Source organism: Thunnus thynnus, chromosome 19 (assembly GCF_963924715.1).
Source record: "Thunnus thynnus chromosome 19, fThuThy2.1, whole genome shotgun sequence".
In the NCBI taxonomy this organism is placed as follows: Eukaryota; Metazoa; Chordata; class Actinopteri; order Scombriformes; family Scombridae; genus Thunnus; species Thunnus thynnus.
Genome location: NC_089535.1, coordinates 1,576,927 through 1,593,099, shown reverse-complemented (window position 1 = coordinate 1,593,099; position 16,173 = coordinate 1,576,927). Strand labels below are relative to the sequence as shown.

The following is a 16,173-nucleotide window of genomic DNA, read 5'->3' as shown; positions in this document are numbered from 1 at the left end:
TGTAATAGACCTGAAACAAAAAGTTTATCTTTAATGAAATCAAGTGTTGGGGCACATTTTGATTCAATAACTTAATAATTATGTTCACTTTTACTGTCACATCACAGGTAGTGCTGGTAAAACAAGTTGTTGTTAGGACTACAGGATTTAATTAAACCTTAACCTAAACCTTAAGACTGTACCAGTTACTAACAAGCCACACATATGATAAATACTTTCTTTGCCAACAAAAAGTAAAGGCTGCATAAATATGAGAAATGAAAACGTGTGACCGTGACTTTACCCAGACACTAACATTAGCGAAGTGGAGAGCCAGAAAGTGAGCCAGCTACCCAACACTCACAGCACCACAAAACTTCAGCCAACTCCGATTGACAAAAAAGATAAGTTGGTATAGATAAGGCTGTACAGGATAATGAGGGTAATGATGGTTTCCCTGAGAGCAACACTGCAGCAGAGTGTTCTCCACTGCTAAGTATAACATTAGTAAAAGCACAGTAAACTTTCCCCTCCTCACTCTAGAACATGTAGAACAACCTCTGTTTCTGCAAAACAACCAGGACATTTCAGTCCAGTTGTGGTGGTCAATAAATCACACTTTAATTTAATTATTTTAAAATGTGCAGAAGACTGTAACCTGTTTGTAGTTAACTTTTAAATAAAAGAGCTGTGTACTCTCACGGCCAAGATACAGCAATATGTCTGTCACAGGATGGTCGCAGCAGAGCTTGTCTATTATAATCAATTGAAGCTGCTGCACTGACCACCAAAACTGCACGCATGCATGCTCTATTTTTGTGGGGCTGGTCTATTTTTTTTTCTCAATGTGTGGTACAGGTAAAAACTGTATAAAAAACAAGTACAAACTGTTTAAAAATGATTATAATAAATACCTCATTGTACCAGAGGCAATGTGACACAGCATTGCAACCTTGTGGAATTTTTTTCATTGGACCTTGTCCATAGTTGGCCCCAGTATTTTATTGATTATCAACAGTTCCCTAGAAAATTGACTTTTTCCTTCTATTTTAAACATGCTGTGGTGCAACCTCTTTTAAAGAAACCTAACCTTGATCCCTCTGTTTTTAATATTTTCAGACGCATTTCTAAACTTCCCTTTTTAAGCAAAGTTTTAGAAAAAGTTGTTTCAACCCAACTTTTAGCTTTTATGTGTCAAAACGACATCTTTGAAACATTTCAGTCAGGTTTTAGAGCTTTACATAGCACAGAAACTGCCCTCCTCAAGGTAACTAATGACCTCCTTTCAGCAGTTGACAGGGGGAGAGTGCAATTTTAATTCTTTTAGATCTAAGTGCAGCTTTTGACACAGTAGACCACACTATTTTACCGTTGACCGTCTTAAGACCCGTCTTTTTAGAAAGAACCTTCTCAGTCACCATTGGTAACTTCACTTCTTCCACAGCCCACATTACCAGTGGTGTACCGCAAGGTTCAAATTTAGGTCCAATTTTATTTTCCATCTACATGCTTCCATTTGGCCAAATCATTCAATGACACAATGTTTCTTTTCATTGCCATGCAGATGACACACAGATATACCTTCCCCTGAGACCTGGTGACCCAAGAAGCCTGGCTGCTGCATTAGATTGTCTCAGCGATGTAAACTGTTGGATGGCACAAAATTTCCTTCAACTTAACAACTCAAAAGCAGAAATCATACTGTTCAGTCCCCCTGATCCGAAAAACCCCATCAGTCTTGGTCCCCTATCCACCAACATGTCGCCCACTGCCAGAAATCTAGGAGTACTGATTGATTCTGACTTAAGTTTCAAATCACACATTAAAAAAGTTGTCCAGTCCTGCTTCTTCCAAATAAGAACCATTTCCAGAATTAAGCCAGTGCTCTCCCACTCTGACCTTGAAAAAATCATCCATGCTTTAATTTTCTCCAGACTGGATTACTGTAACTCCCTTCTTTCTGGCATAACACAAAAATCCCTTTCAGAATGCAGCAGCTCGGCTTCTTACTGGTTTTAACAGACAACATTACATCACCCCGATTATGGGTTCTCTCCATTGGCTCCCTGTTTGTTTAAGAATTGATTTTAAGATTTTACTGATCACTTTTAAAGCACATTTGGGTCTGGCTTCAAGCTACATAACAGATATGCTGACCCTGTATGAGCCAGCTCACAGCCTTAGATCCTCGGGTGGGGCCCTTCTGGCTGTCCCAAAGTCGAGGCTTAAATCTAAAGGTGACCATGCTTTTGCCATCAGGTCCCCTCAACTTTGGAACAACCTGCCTGAGGAGATAAGGCTCGCAGAATCAGTAACTTCTTTTAAATCACTTCTTAAAACCCATTTCTACAGACTTGCTTTCATGTAATGTTGTCTTTCGATCATCTTTATATTGTCTTTTAATCTTTTTATCATCTCTCTATTGTTTTTCTTTGTCTTCTACTGCCGTCTTTCAGGTCAGACCTGTTATTGCTTTCTGTGTCGTGTCTTTGCTTTGTCTCTCAAAGCACTTTGTAAACTCTGTTTTGAAGGGTGCTATATAAATTATTATTATTATTTTTATAAATCAATCAAATCATCGTGTATCCACGATCCTGTAGTTAAGATGATCTAATTCAATACTAATTCAGTACCAATTAATATAGCCTACGCTTCCAAACCCTACATAACCAAGATTTTTCGCAGCACGCCAAATGTATTCAGAGAGGTACCCAGTAGATGGCAGTATTTATCCCAGTCTCATATCAAAATGTGTTGTAGCTGCATTGGTCCACAGCGCAAAACATATTAGTTTCACAATAACAGCTCTAAAATTGTGAGATGCCTGAATTTTTTTTGTGGCCTTTTCTTTTCTATTGGCCTGCATCCACATCACATGACTGTCAAGTTTCTGTCTGCTCAAACAAAATGGCTGACATTCCTGTTATTCTCATGGGAAAATGCAATACTTTAAGATAGTTAATTAAAATGCATTTCGATAACATCTCTAGCGGGAAATGTGCTTCTTTTAAAATGATCTGTGTTCAGTGAATGTATATGATGTTTAGTTTGTCAGTTATTACGGAGATTCTTGCAGGCTTTCTATCATTGCTATGGTGGTTGCTATGGACACTGCTATCAATGAAAACACAGTTGCATGTGGTTCGAATCATTGTCTTTGTGTTGTGTAGTTATCTGTAGTTATGTTATTTGTGTTGTTTTATGTAACTGTTCAATGATGTTCTTTCAATCAAAAACAGATTTTAGAGCTGGGGGGATGAATTGAATTTGAAATCCAGAGTTTGAAGCTTTGTGATTGGCTGACCAGAGGACCCACCACCTGGAAGTATTTGATATAGACATAAAGACGTAGACAGAGCACACTAAGAGCCTGGAAATAGAGCCTCTTTTTATATATTGAATTGAGCCATGATTGTGAATTGAGATTCCATTCTGGATGTAATCGTGACACTAAAGAAACTCAAAGATTCACAGTTCTTGTACTTGTCCTGGAAGTTAAACATTTCCTCTCATTCTAACAAGGGTCTGGGGGATGATAGGTGATAGAGAGGAGCTTTTGAAGACACTGGAAGAGTTGGGAGATGATGAATTCAGGAACTTTTAGTGGTTCTTACAGCAGTCGGGTATCCTGGAAGGCTCCTCAGTCAAGAGTTACCTGGAGAAAGCAGACAGGCCAGACAATGTAGATAAAATAGTAGAGACCTACAATCAACAGTCTGTGAAAGTGCTGAAGAAAACCTTAAAGAATATCAACAGGAATGATCTAGTAGAGAAATTGCCAAACACCAGAACAGGAGAACACGGTAAGCTGCAGGACAGAAACATGACACTGGGACATGATGTGATCACACAAGTCTTGTTTTCTGAGACTTTCCTGCATCCAAACAGTAGATTTGTTGAGGAGAAACAGGCTCTTGCTTGTGAGTTTATTTTATGCAGATAATCAACAAACATATTTAATGTAATACTGGTCCCCCAAAAGAAAATAGTGATGAAGTGAGACACCTGATAAATAGTGAATTATTAGAATTTTTCCTGATTTACAAGGACTCATTTTCAGTAAATGGAGCTGCCTGAGTTGCTGAGAAGTTAAGCTGCCTCTAATCTAATTTAGTGTTCAGTTTAAACAAACTCACTTTATACTCACAGAATAGGACTGCTGCAGAGCTGCACATGCTGCCTGGGCCCCACTGAGGTTATACACTGGACTGCGCTGGTTTGGTATCTTGGTGACTCGCTGTGCGCCACAGTGGGAGGAGAGGTGCAGTTGAGGGTGTGGTGATCTCAATCCAGCAGCAAACTGCAATCCTGGTGTCAATGAGTGCGTCTTGCGCCTTCCACTGCTCGCCTGCTCAGAACAGATTGAAAGCTCAGTGCACTTATGTTCTGTCATATTGTGACACATGTTGGTGAAGGCTCACACATATGAACCTCTCTGAAATCACACAAACTGCTTTTTTTATGTTTTGCTTGTCTTTAAACTTTCCAGACAGTTTTTTCTGGTAATGGTATAAATCCATTACAAAATGATGCTTACTAGCATCTGTCATCCACAACAGCCAGTATCATATACAGATGGCCTTTACTTTACCCTAATGATTGCCTGTAAAGACATCTGAAGGAGGCAGGAATCTTTCCCATCTGCAGTCTGTATTGGAATTATGCTGCACATTGTCAAAGGATTCCCAAACAGTTAGTGTGTCATGGCGGGAAAAGCTCTGTATTTAAATGAGATGAAAGCAGTGAGTATAACTGGCCATGATTGTCACACCCTCCCATAAGCCCACCTACAATGTACAATATTGTATTCTTTGTGACCCCACCCTGTATCTAGTTGTTCCACAGGTATGCCCGGCGTGAAAATACCAACAGTGTCTGATGGTTTTGTGGTGGACCAACACAAGTTTTTCAAAAGTCTAACCCCCTCAGTCATGTTGCTGTGCAAGTTGTTGTGTGCTGTGTTTCCTAATTAGTAGAGGAAAAATTTCTATAACTGTTGTTCAGTGGCAGTTCCAATTAAAGTAACTAGTAGCTGAATATCATGTCCTCATTGGCAACATACCTGCATTGTATTGATATGTACTTCTCTCCAGTAGTAAAGCTGAACTTAAATGAAAACAGTTAAGTATGCTTGTCCTGGTAAAGCACAGGCAGGTTGGACCTTTTCACGATGCTACATAACCTTTAACTGAGAATTCCAGGAATGTTGCAGATTTCATGTCTGGAAGAGCTCATGACTACACAGATAATGGACTGTCAACCTGTTTAAAAGGAACATTAGTCTGAGAGCACAAAAGGTTAATTCAGTTGTTTATTTATTTTAAATAATGTATAAAGGCTACTTGGTAGAAAGGGCTAACTTTGTTCTGTGTATTTTACAGTTTTCAACACAGATGTTCTGCCACCGAAGCTTCTACATAACATTACCTCGTACCAAACAAGGCTTCAATCTAACCTGCAGGACCCGTTTAAATGCATACAAGAAGGGTGGACAACAAAGAAGGATGAAAAGATTCTGGATGATATCTACACAGAGCTGTACATCACAGCCAGGGGAGACACTCACATCACTGGGCAGCTCAGACAGATCCTAATGGCATCAGGACAACCTGCAGAACCACAAATCAGCAACATCTTCACACACCCTTCTGGAAAGAATATAAGAACAGTGTTGACAAATGGGATTGCAGGAATTGGTAAAACTTTTCTTGTGCACAAATTTGTATTGGACTGGGCTGAAAAAAGAACCAATCAAGATGTGCATCTTATATTCCCCTTTACGTTTAGCAGGCTGAATTCACAAAGGGATGAAGTGCAGAGTTTTGCACAACTTATTCACACATGTATCCATGAAACCAGGTATATGAAACAGGAGGTTCTGAATGACATCCTCACAACACTATAGACATGAGGAAACAAAAACTTTGACAAGAGTGAATATAAACTTCTATTTGTGTTGGATGGACTGGATGAGAGCCTTCAACTAGATTTCAGTGCCAATGAAACATTGCCTATTGGTGTGACAAAGTCCACCTTAGTGGATATGCTGCTGACAAACCTCATCAAGGGCACCCTGCTTCCCTCTGCACACCTCTGGATAACCACACAACCTGCAGCAGCCAATCAGATCCCTCCTGAGTGTGTTGACGTGGTGACAGAAGTTAGAGGATTCACTGACCCACAGAAGGAGAAGTACTTCAGGAAGAGATTCAGAGATGAGGAGCAGGCCAACGCAATCATCTCCCATATCAAGAAATCACAAAGCCTCCACATCATGTGTCACACCCCAGTCTACTGCTGGATCACTGCTACAGTTCTGGAGGATGTGTTGAAAAGCAGAGAGAGAGGAGAGCTGCCCAAGACCCTGACTGAGATGTACACAGAATTCCTTATGATTCAGATCATACACATGAAAGGAAAGTATGGCAAAGAAAGAAGCATTCAGTACATTAAGACACTTGTGAAACTGGCTTTTAAGCAGCTGGAAAAAGACAGCCTGATCTTCTGTGAGGAAGACCTAAAAGACAGCAGAAGTAAGTCCAATGAAGTCTTTGTGTATTCCCAAGTGTTCTCACAGAACACTTTAAAGAGGAGCATCAGATGAAGAAGAGCAGGAAGAAGATGTTCAGCTTTGTCCATCAGAGCATAGTGGAGTTTCTGGCAGCTCTGTATGTGGTCCTGTCACCCATCACTACCAACAGAAACAGTTCTTCCCAAAGTCCAACAACACCTCTACCAAAGATCCACAGGATCACTATTGACAAGGCCGTAGAGAGTCCAGATGGACATCTGGACTTGTTCCTCCGCTTCCTCCTGGGTCTTTCACTGCAGACCAAACAGGCTCTCCTACAGTATCTGCTGACAGAGACAGGAAGTAGCTCACAGACCAATCAGCTAATAATAAACTATATGAAGACAAAGATCAGGGAGAATCCATCTCCAGAAAGAAGAATCAATTTGTTCCACTGTCTGAATGAAATGAAGGATCATTCTGTAGTGGAGGAGATCCAACAGTCCCTGAGATCAGGAAGTCTCCTCACAAATGAACTGTCTCCTGCTCAGTGGTCAGTTCTGGTCTTCATCTTACTGTCATCAGGAAAAGATCTCAGTGTGTTTGTCCTGAAGAAATACTCTGCTTCAGAGGAAGCTCTTCTGAGGCTGCTGCCAGTGGTCAAAGCTTCAAATAAAGCTCTGTAAGTGTATTGAAACTTATATTATGTAGAAAACATATTTGGCAAAAAAAAAAACCCAAAACAACAGTAAAAAATGTATCAAGTTCCTGTATCTTGTCACCACTTCACCAGATTTAGTGACTGTAACCTCTCAGAGAGAAGCTGTGAAGCTCTGTCCTCAGTTCTCAGCTCCCAGTCCTCCAATCTGTGAGAGCTGGATGTGAGTAACAACAACATGCAGGAGTCAGGAGTTGAGCTGCTGTCTGCTGGACTGAAGAGTCCACACTGTACACCGGAAACTCTCAGGTCAGGATTCAGATGTTTATAAAATGTGACTTTTAGGGCCCTATCTTATGCCCGGCACAGATTGGCGCATGATCGAGACAGTAATGTGCGCCTACACAGGCAGCTGCGCAACATATACTCTGCTTGTCACACACACAGGACGCGCAGCAGCGCACAAACATGCAAAAGGTAACAAATAAAAGGATTACAATGTGAAAGATTATTATTGTGTATATTAATATATTTTAAAAAATACAAGTCATAATGCTTAGTTATAATATTTATCAGAGTTAACTAATCACAGTAATGACAGATTCAATTGTTTAATTATTTGACCAAATTGTGTCGATACACATAGGCATTTAAACAGGCGGATAACAACGGATCAGACACAGATCGACTTTCCTGCTGCATCAATACATGATGACATGAGGAACACATGGGGAAATAAATGAGGTGAAAACAATGATTAAACTAAAGAAGGAAATCTGCACAGCTTCTAGCTGCTGCCAGCAGCAGGATCAGAACCTTGGAGAGCTGATCAAGTCCTGATAACTGTGATGATGATTATTTACATGATTAAAATTAATGATTTAATTTTTGAACAATATTTAACAAATATTCTTTAACATTTTTGAGAGTACAGTGATCAGGTTTCCATACTTTCAGCAATTAAAACCCCGCTGATTTGACCTGTTACTCCATGACTGAACAAAACAATTTTAAAGAAACCAAAGCTGTAATTAAAATATAAACCTTTTCAAAAACCAAATGAAGATAAATTTGCAACAAATTAATGAACAGGATCTTAAACTGGTGGTCTGTGGCTGACCACTGGAGGGTCCAGGAGAAGCAGAGGCAAGTGTGCTCATTATGGATGATGCGCTTTCACTTTGTGCACGAACAGATCCATTGCCTTTGCAGAGAAGCGCTCCTTCTTACTACTTGGCAAATGTGCCGTCATAGTAGCAATCTGCCAGGGTGCAAGCGCACCTGGCTCTTAAAGGGAATGGGTGATGACACTGAGATTGTTTTATTGCATGTTACACCGAAAACACACCCATGATTAATTAGGAGACTATGGACAACCCCTTTGGACCATGCACCTGGCGCATCGACCATTTTTCCACCGGTAAACCAGCAGAAGTGGATTTGGACACACCCTAAATGCTCTTGCGCCATGCGCTTCAGACTGTGCGCTTTAAATCGTTAAAATAGGGCCCTTAAAGTTAAACTGGTCTTTATGATTTTATTGTGTTGTTTTATGGCTTTTGCTATTTTGATTGTGCAGCATGTTGGTCAACTGTTGTTTTTAAATGTGCTTTATAAATAAATTTGTCTTTAAAGTTCCACACTGGCATTTGAGTTTACTAGTAATTATCAGTAGAGTGGTAATTAAATCTTATACCTACAAAACAATGTTTTTGCCTCACATCAACATGAAAGCAGTGCTCTATTAAACAAATGTATGTATTTTTCTTGTAAAGTTTTTTACACATTTACCTCACTGTTCAAGGTTAAATGGATGCAATCAGTCACGGAGGAGCTGTGAAGTTCTGTCCACAGTTCTCAGCTCCCAGTCCTCTAGTCTGAGAGAGCTGGAGTTGAGTAACCACAACCTGATAGTTTTAGGAATGGAGCTGCTGTTTGCTGCAAAGAATAGTCCACACTGTACACTGGAAACTCTCAGGTCTGATTAGTACTTCTAATTATAATTTTTCTTTATGTTTATGTTATTGAAGCCATGAAATTCCTTGGCAAAAACGGAAATTACAGTACCCCCATATTTCAGCCCTATGTGTACATTTTACATATCAACATCTGCAAAGCCCTCTGCCAAAACGTCTGCAATATGACTATAGTTTTTGAGTAAAGCCTGTTTATTTAGTGTTGTCTTGTGGGCATTCAGCTCTTCTGCCTCTTTACTTAATCGGTTAATCTCATTAGATCACAAAAAAGTAGGTCCAGCTTACACAATGATGAGTAGAATGACCTCTTGTGATGAAATGAAAGGCCAAATGGTAAACTGAATCAAGTGGTATTCAGGTTTAAGGTTAGCACCACCAGCTGTTTATCTCTAATATTAATTAACTCAACAGCAATGGACAGAAACGAGCATTCACAGCTTTTTCTACTGAACTCTTTCTTGATATTTGGTTAAAATTTGTACTACATTCGGATGGAAACTTGACTAACGGAATTGGAATTTGCTCTATAGAAGTTACTGGAAGCGATCTGTCTGATTGTCTGTACTGTTTGGAATGTTTTGACCAACACTGACAAAAACAAACAGCTGCTCTGATACACATACAAGATAGCCTTTAAACAGAACTGATGTTTTTAGCTTTGTCAGTCCCATAAAAATATTAATAATAATAATCATTGCTGTATTCTGGTTATAATTGTGTATGTGGGATGTGATTGACAAAGCTGAAAGCATTAGTAATAATTCTGTTTATGAAGTATTCAATATATTCAAAATGTTTTGGCACCATAACCAAAGATTTAATTTTTTCTTGACAAATAACTTCATATTCCAAAATATGAAGCCATTAAAAAAAAAACTTGTGAGATTTGAATATGTACTGAAACCTTAATTGATTGTAATCTGAGTCCACTTCTGTCCTCACACTCAAAACTAATAACTAATAATTCATATCTCCAAATCATTATTTTTTTATTGATATTGTATAATCACATATGGCAAAGCTGCAGTATTTATACTCCACTGTACTATTATTAGTTTTTGAAACCAGACACTATTGTATGTCTATCTATGTGAAAAATAATTATAAATGTATTTAATTTGTCAGTTTGATGAGAAAAGGATGTGTTGATTGAATCTCTAATTTTCTACAGGACTTATAACACAACTTATGAGAAAATCATCTCCAAAAGTTCCCTGAGCTCTTCAGGATCTCCTGCTGTCTACCAGCTGAGACCAAAGGAAGAGAAGTTTGGAAATCTGACAAGAAAAACTGTTGGTGAAAAAACCTGAACAAGAAAAACAAAACCATCTTACTTGTAGGTGAAACAGGAACAGGATAATCTACTCTGATCAACGCTCTGTTCAACTACACCATGGGAGTGAAGTTTGAGGACAACATCTGGTTTGAGATGGTAGAGGACAAGAAGAGAAGTCAGTGTTACAGTCAGACATCAGATGTGATTTTGTACGAGATCTTTGGTTTTGAAGATAAAACTCTGCCCTTCTCTCTGACCATCATCGATACTCCTGATGTCATCATCAGACAAAGATTATTTGGCTTGTTCCGCTCAGAAGATGGAGTTCATGAACTTGATGCAGTGGGTCTGGTGATGAAGGCGAGTGAGAATCGACTGAGTGAGCGACTGAAGCACGTCTTTGATTCAGTGACATCTCTGTTTGGAAAAGACATTGAGAAGAACGCAGTCGCTCTCATCACACACTTGGATGGAATAACACCTAAAAATGTTCAACATATACTTGTAGCTGCAAACATTAGATGTGCCAAAAATGAGAAGAATCAGCCCATTCACTTCCTGTTAAAGAAACTGCCAAACCACACAGAGAACAGAAGAACAGTTTGCTTTAGAGAATACATGGAGGGTAACAGAGACAGGAATGATTCAATTCACAGACTTCCTGAAAAAATCTAATCCTGAAAAGCTGAAAGCCACAGTTGAAGTGCTGAATGCACGCAACAGAATAGCAGCCTGCATCAACAACCTGCAAGACAGAATCCAGCTGAAGCTCTGAAGAAACATGAACAAGAGAGAGATGAAGAAGAATGAGAAGTTCATTGTAGAAGTTGATGAGGTCTACAAAGAAAAAGAAAACTATCAGTGATGCGGGGTGGTGGTTGTTTTTTTATGAAGTGTTGTCACCTGTAACGTCTGTAAAGAGAACTGTCACTATCCTGGATGCACAGTGGCCTGGAGTCCCAAATACTGTGAGGTCATGAAAGATGGTCACTGTACTGTTTGTACCAGGAAGTGTCCTGCATCAGATCATGTGAAAGAAAACTGACCACCAGTACATGTTTGATAAACTAACAGCAGCTGGTAAAGCACTTAAAGATGCAATGAAGTAGGTGAGCAACATCAGACAGCTGTGTAGACAACAAGGTCACTGTTCATATAAATGTTTAAAAATCACAACATTTATTTCATTTTAATCTTATTAAGTGTGATGTGATAACTTCATCTTCATCTTTGAAGAACAAAAATGCAATCATCTTTTAAATTTCAAATGTGTGATTCTGCGACACAGCTTCCACTGTGATATATAAATGTTCATTTAGTTTAATGTTTCATTATCATTTGTTGATCCACTTCAGTGAAAGTAAAGCCAGAGTTTATCTTATAGTGACAGCAGCTGTTGGTTTTCTTGTGATGGATTCTTACATCCCTCATTCTCATAGTTCAGCCTCTTTTCTGCTCTCAGCTTCATCAGATGAAAACACTTCATCAGTGTGTTCAGCTGCACTTCAGTAACCAGTTTACAGTCGACTCTCTGCACTCAGCTGTTTTCTGTCCTGTCATGTAAACCAGAAACCTGGTTTCTGTAATCACAGTAGAGGATTACAGAAACCTGAGGTTCCTCGATCCTCGCTTGAACTGGAGATCGCTCTGCTCCGCCATCTTGCAGGTCGTCCCAAAGCTCTTATTCCTGCTCTGAGGAGCCATGAGTGAAGATACACAACGGCCTTTACAGAAGTCTTTTATAAGCTGACACACCTCTTTATTGGAAAGCTGATCAGTAGGCTTGTTTGAGATGAACTGCTCCTTTCTTGGAAAGTGGAGGGATCAGGCGGCAGAATCAGCAGGAAGTGACCAAAAGCTGCAGTCAAGTCAGACAGTTTCCAGCAGCCTTCAAAGAATCTACAGGAAGTCACAGAAATATTTACATCCTGTTAGATCTGATCCTGATTTAATAAAATTCAAGCTCTGCTGGCCTGGAAACTGATTTACAAACATAATTTTTCACCAACTAATTACTACATTTGGAACATTCAATATAAAAATAAATCACTATATTATGAAAAATGGATTTACAATTGTATTGTATTGGTTAAACATCTTGTTAATTTTGATGGGAATTTACTAATGTATAATGAATTCCTCTCTGAATTCAGGTTACCAGTTATGCAGTGGTTTTTGATGCTTTGCTGAGGGCTGTGCTGCAGCTTCTCAGAGGTTCAATAATCAAGGTTTCAATGATTAATCCATTCAATAGAGGTATATTCCATGGAGAAGTTGACATTAAGAATAAATGCTTGAATCAATAGGAGTTACATATGAGCTGTAACTCTGCCCCCAAGAAGATTCTTTTGGGCTTCGCTTTATGTAGAAATTAATTGGCAGAATATTTGGTGAGTCTGAGCCGGTTACTTCTGGTTAAACCCTCTGCTAACTTGAATGGGGATAAAATAATTCAATCGTGTGGCTCTTCTAGACTTTCCAAATGTTATTGGACCAAATGGATCAGATTCTGATAGTGAAATGAACCATTTTATAGAAATCAGAGATTCCTTCTCATTAGTGACACCTGTAGCCATTTAATGAGCTGTAACATCCTGGTGCTCGCACTCGCTTGTTTCAGCAAAGCATCTCTCACTCCCACTCAGTCTGCAGAAAATCCAGCCCGAGTTCTTCACGTGAAAATCAGACCACAGGCTGATACAGACAACCAAGAAAGTTGGAGAGGGTCTCATTTTTTATGTTACATTGCTACCTGTTCACTCATTGGCAATAAAAAACTATTAATACATGTAAATTGCTTCACATTTCTACATATAGAACCTTTAACATTAGATTTTGTTTTCTCTTACGTGATAACAGATATAGTAGCTTAGATACACAGTAACCAATAAGTATTTTGTATTTAATTAAACTGTATAATGTCAATAACTTTAATACTTTAATACTATTGGCTGCTGGAGGAAAGAGGTTTGATTTCTGTTAAAAAGGCTTTCTGGCAGAAAGACCTGAAGACAAACTTCTCTCATGTGCTCTAATTTGTTCTTCCTCTCATACAGGTGTATCCTCTGTGGAAGTTTTTTTACAGGATGGCAACACCCCTTCATCGAATGTGTTTATTGATTGATCAGCTGATCTGATGGAACAGTAAACAGTCAGGCTGTTGTTGTAATAATCTACCTGTGGAACAAGAATGAAAGCATCAACAGCTGCTGATCATATTTAATAATAAAGTACAAATGACTGAATCATGAATCAATAACAAAAAACACTCTTGTAACTTTATTATTTTTCTTCATAAATCAAAAGTCTTCTCCTTTATTCTTTTGTTTCAGTGCGTCTCAGCTCCTTCAGGAAAATATGACGTCACACAGCTGCGTCTCCTATAAAATCATCCTGAGCCTGAAAATGACGTCAGACTGTCACAAACTAAACAAGCAACATTTTATTTCAACATATTCCTTTTCATTGGTTGTGTTCTCTCAGTAATTAACAGATTTAAATTGTCTATTTGTGTCTTATTCTGTGACAGACAGTCACTGCTATAGATCTATAATCAAATAATAAAACACTGGAGCAGTTATCAGCTGTTCAGCTGCTATGTGGAAATTATTAAGTGACAGTGTAACATGTTAATTAATTGTACATGAATTACAACTTTAAACTTTATAGATTAACCTGTTAGTTAATAATTTCTACATCATATTTTGATCACTGACTTCTTCATATTTGACAGTTGAGGTGATGTCCGTCATGAGTAGTTGTCGTCTCCTCAAAATGACGCTGGAGTAAGCGAGAATTAAAACTCTCTCATCCTCACTGAGAGGAGCTGAGACACGAGGAAGAGACGTGAGAGAGGGAAGTGAGGAGACACATTAGTGTAAAGAAAAACACCTTCAGTGAACTGCAGCTGGGACGATGAGAGTGACCTTATGTGATGTAATTTGACACATTGTTGAAAAAAAAGCTTGTTTTAAGGGCGCTGCTCAACATTCCCACTTTTCCATGTTAATTTCTGCTTTTATGTCTCGTTACACTAATAAAATCATACATTAACCTTTTACAGGACAATTTTAATGATACATAAACTGTAAATCCAGTAAGAAATTCAACCTGCAAGTTGCTCTTTAAGTCGATTCATACATCACTTCCCTGTCATCAGAAAGGCCACGCCCCCTTTTGGGTGAAAACAAATGTTGTAAAAGTGCTGCACAAAAATTGTGAAATTTAGTGGCACCATGTCTAAAAGCTGCTGCTTCACGTTTTGCACATCGACCAATAAAAAAACCTCCAGTTTACAATTTCCTTTACATCCCCAAAGAGCAAAGGACGATAAAAGAAGAGATCTGAGAGATTTATTTATAAATCAGCATGTCAGTGTCTCTTCTAGTTTTAACTGCCTTCCTTAGTGCAGCATCTCTAGATTTCATTAGTTTCCACAAATGTTCATTAAACCATTAAACAGTAAATTGTTTTTATTTTTAGATTTTATCTGTATCCTCACATTAAATCTTTCCCTCACAGAGTTGATTGTGTGAGTAAAAGTATCACAGCCATAGTCCAGATCATCAGAGGACAGAACATCATCCCAGTTCAAGCTGTTCATTTCATTGGTAAATTCTTCTTGCTTAGCTCTGGGTATGCATTGAAGGATCATTGTCTTAGTTGCTGTGGTCTTAAATCTACTTTTAGTCAGTTTTCTTGATTAGATTAGATTATCCTTTACATTTACAAATGTAATATTAGATACATAGATGTCTGGTGAACAAAGTGTATCTGAACATATTAAAAAGAAAATCTTTTCTACATAAAGAGTCCCATTTCATGCTGAATTTATTTTAATAATCAGCCAGTTTGAAACCTTCTGGTCTCCCCTCCTTCTCTGACCCTCTGTGGTTATTTCCCGGTTAAAGTGGTTTCCTGTGATTTATGACTCAGAGGATTTTCTGCCTCGTCTTTCTTTGTCTTTCTCCGACTGTTTCAGTGTTTCAGACCTCTTCCTCTTTGCTGTCACTGTTAGTTTCATGTGACTGTGAGAAGCAGAGATGTTAAAACATTCATGACGCTTCAAAAACTCTGATCTGTTCATGTTCCATCTGTGCTGAAGTCAGTCTGAAGTTGGTCGTGCGTTTCATAAAGTCTGTTCACTTTTTAGAAATACTTCAGTAAAATACAGTTAAAAGACATGAATACACCTCCTCTGTGAAACATCTTTTACAGTTCAGAGTTGGAATCATTTTGGAGATATTTTAATGGTTAAAATTAAAAAAGTTAAAATTGTGCAAAAACACAAATCATAGACTGTTAACAAGTAAAAACATACATGCATATATAAAAACATAATCTTCTGATAGTCCAGTTATGAGAATAAAATGGTGAAAGCATCTTTTAAATATTATTAGACTACTTGAATAACTTGTTCACTCCATCAGTGTCAGAGTGTCAGAGAGGAGTTACAGGAAGCCATTTTGTTGTGATCTGATCAACATGCAGCAGTAGGATGTGAGCTGAGTGTGTTTCAGGTTTGTTATGACGTTGATGGTTATGTTGTTGATGGTTTGGATTCCTGCAAAAATCACATCATTCTCATTTTACTAGTTTTTTTCCAGTTAAAATTAAAATGATGATGCAAAAATGATCACTGCCACTAAAACTGCAAATATTATTGCAAAATAATCGTAAAATGTTTTTTTTTTTTTTTTTTTACTAGCATTCAAAGTGTCACTGAAAATTCGCCACTGGGTGGCACTGGTGCTATGTGTGCTGTATAATAATT

At 38.4% G+C, this 16,173-nt stretch overlaps 2 protein-coding genes across 2 annotated transcripts in view; one reads left to right on the top strand and one right to left on the bottom strand.

Annotated features, from left to right (window-relative positions):
* Positions 1–10,588, top strand: part of LOC137170627 (uncharacterized) — a 139,985-nt gene extending 129,397 nt beyond the window's left edge. The window contains exon 13 of the mRNA XM_067574135.1: positions 10,296–10,588. Coding sequence (XP_067430236.1) covers positions 10,296–10,434 — 139 coding nt within the window. The 3' untranslated portion in view covers positions 10,435–10,588. The remainder of the gene's footprint in view (positions 1–10,295) is intronic.
* LOC137170628 (uncharacterized) overlaps positions 1–16,173 on the bottom strand; it is a 456,230-nt gene that overhangs the window by 407,360 nt on the left and 32,697 nt on the right. The gene's annotated exons all lie outside the window — the stretch shown is intronic.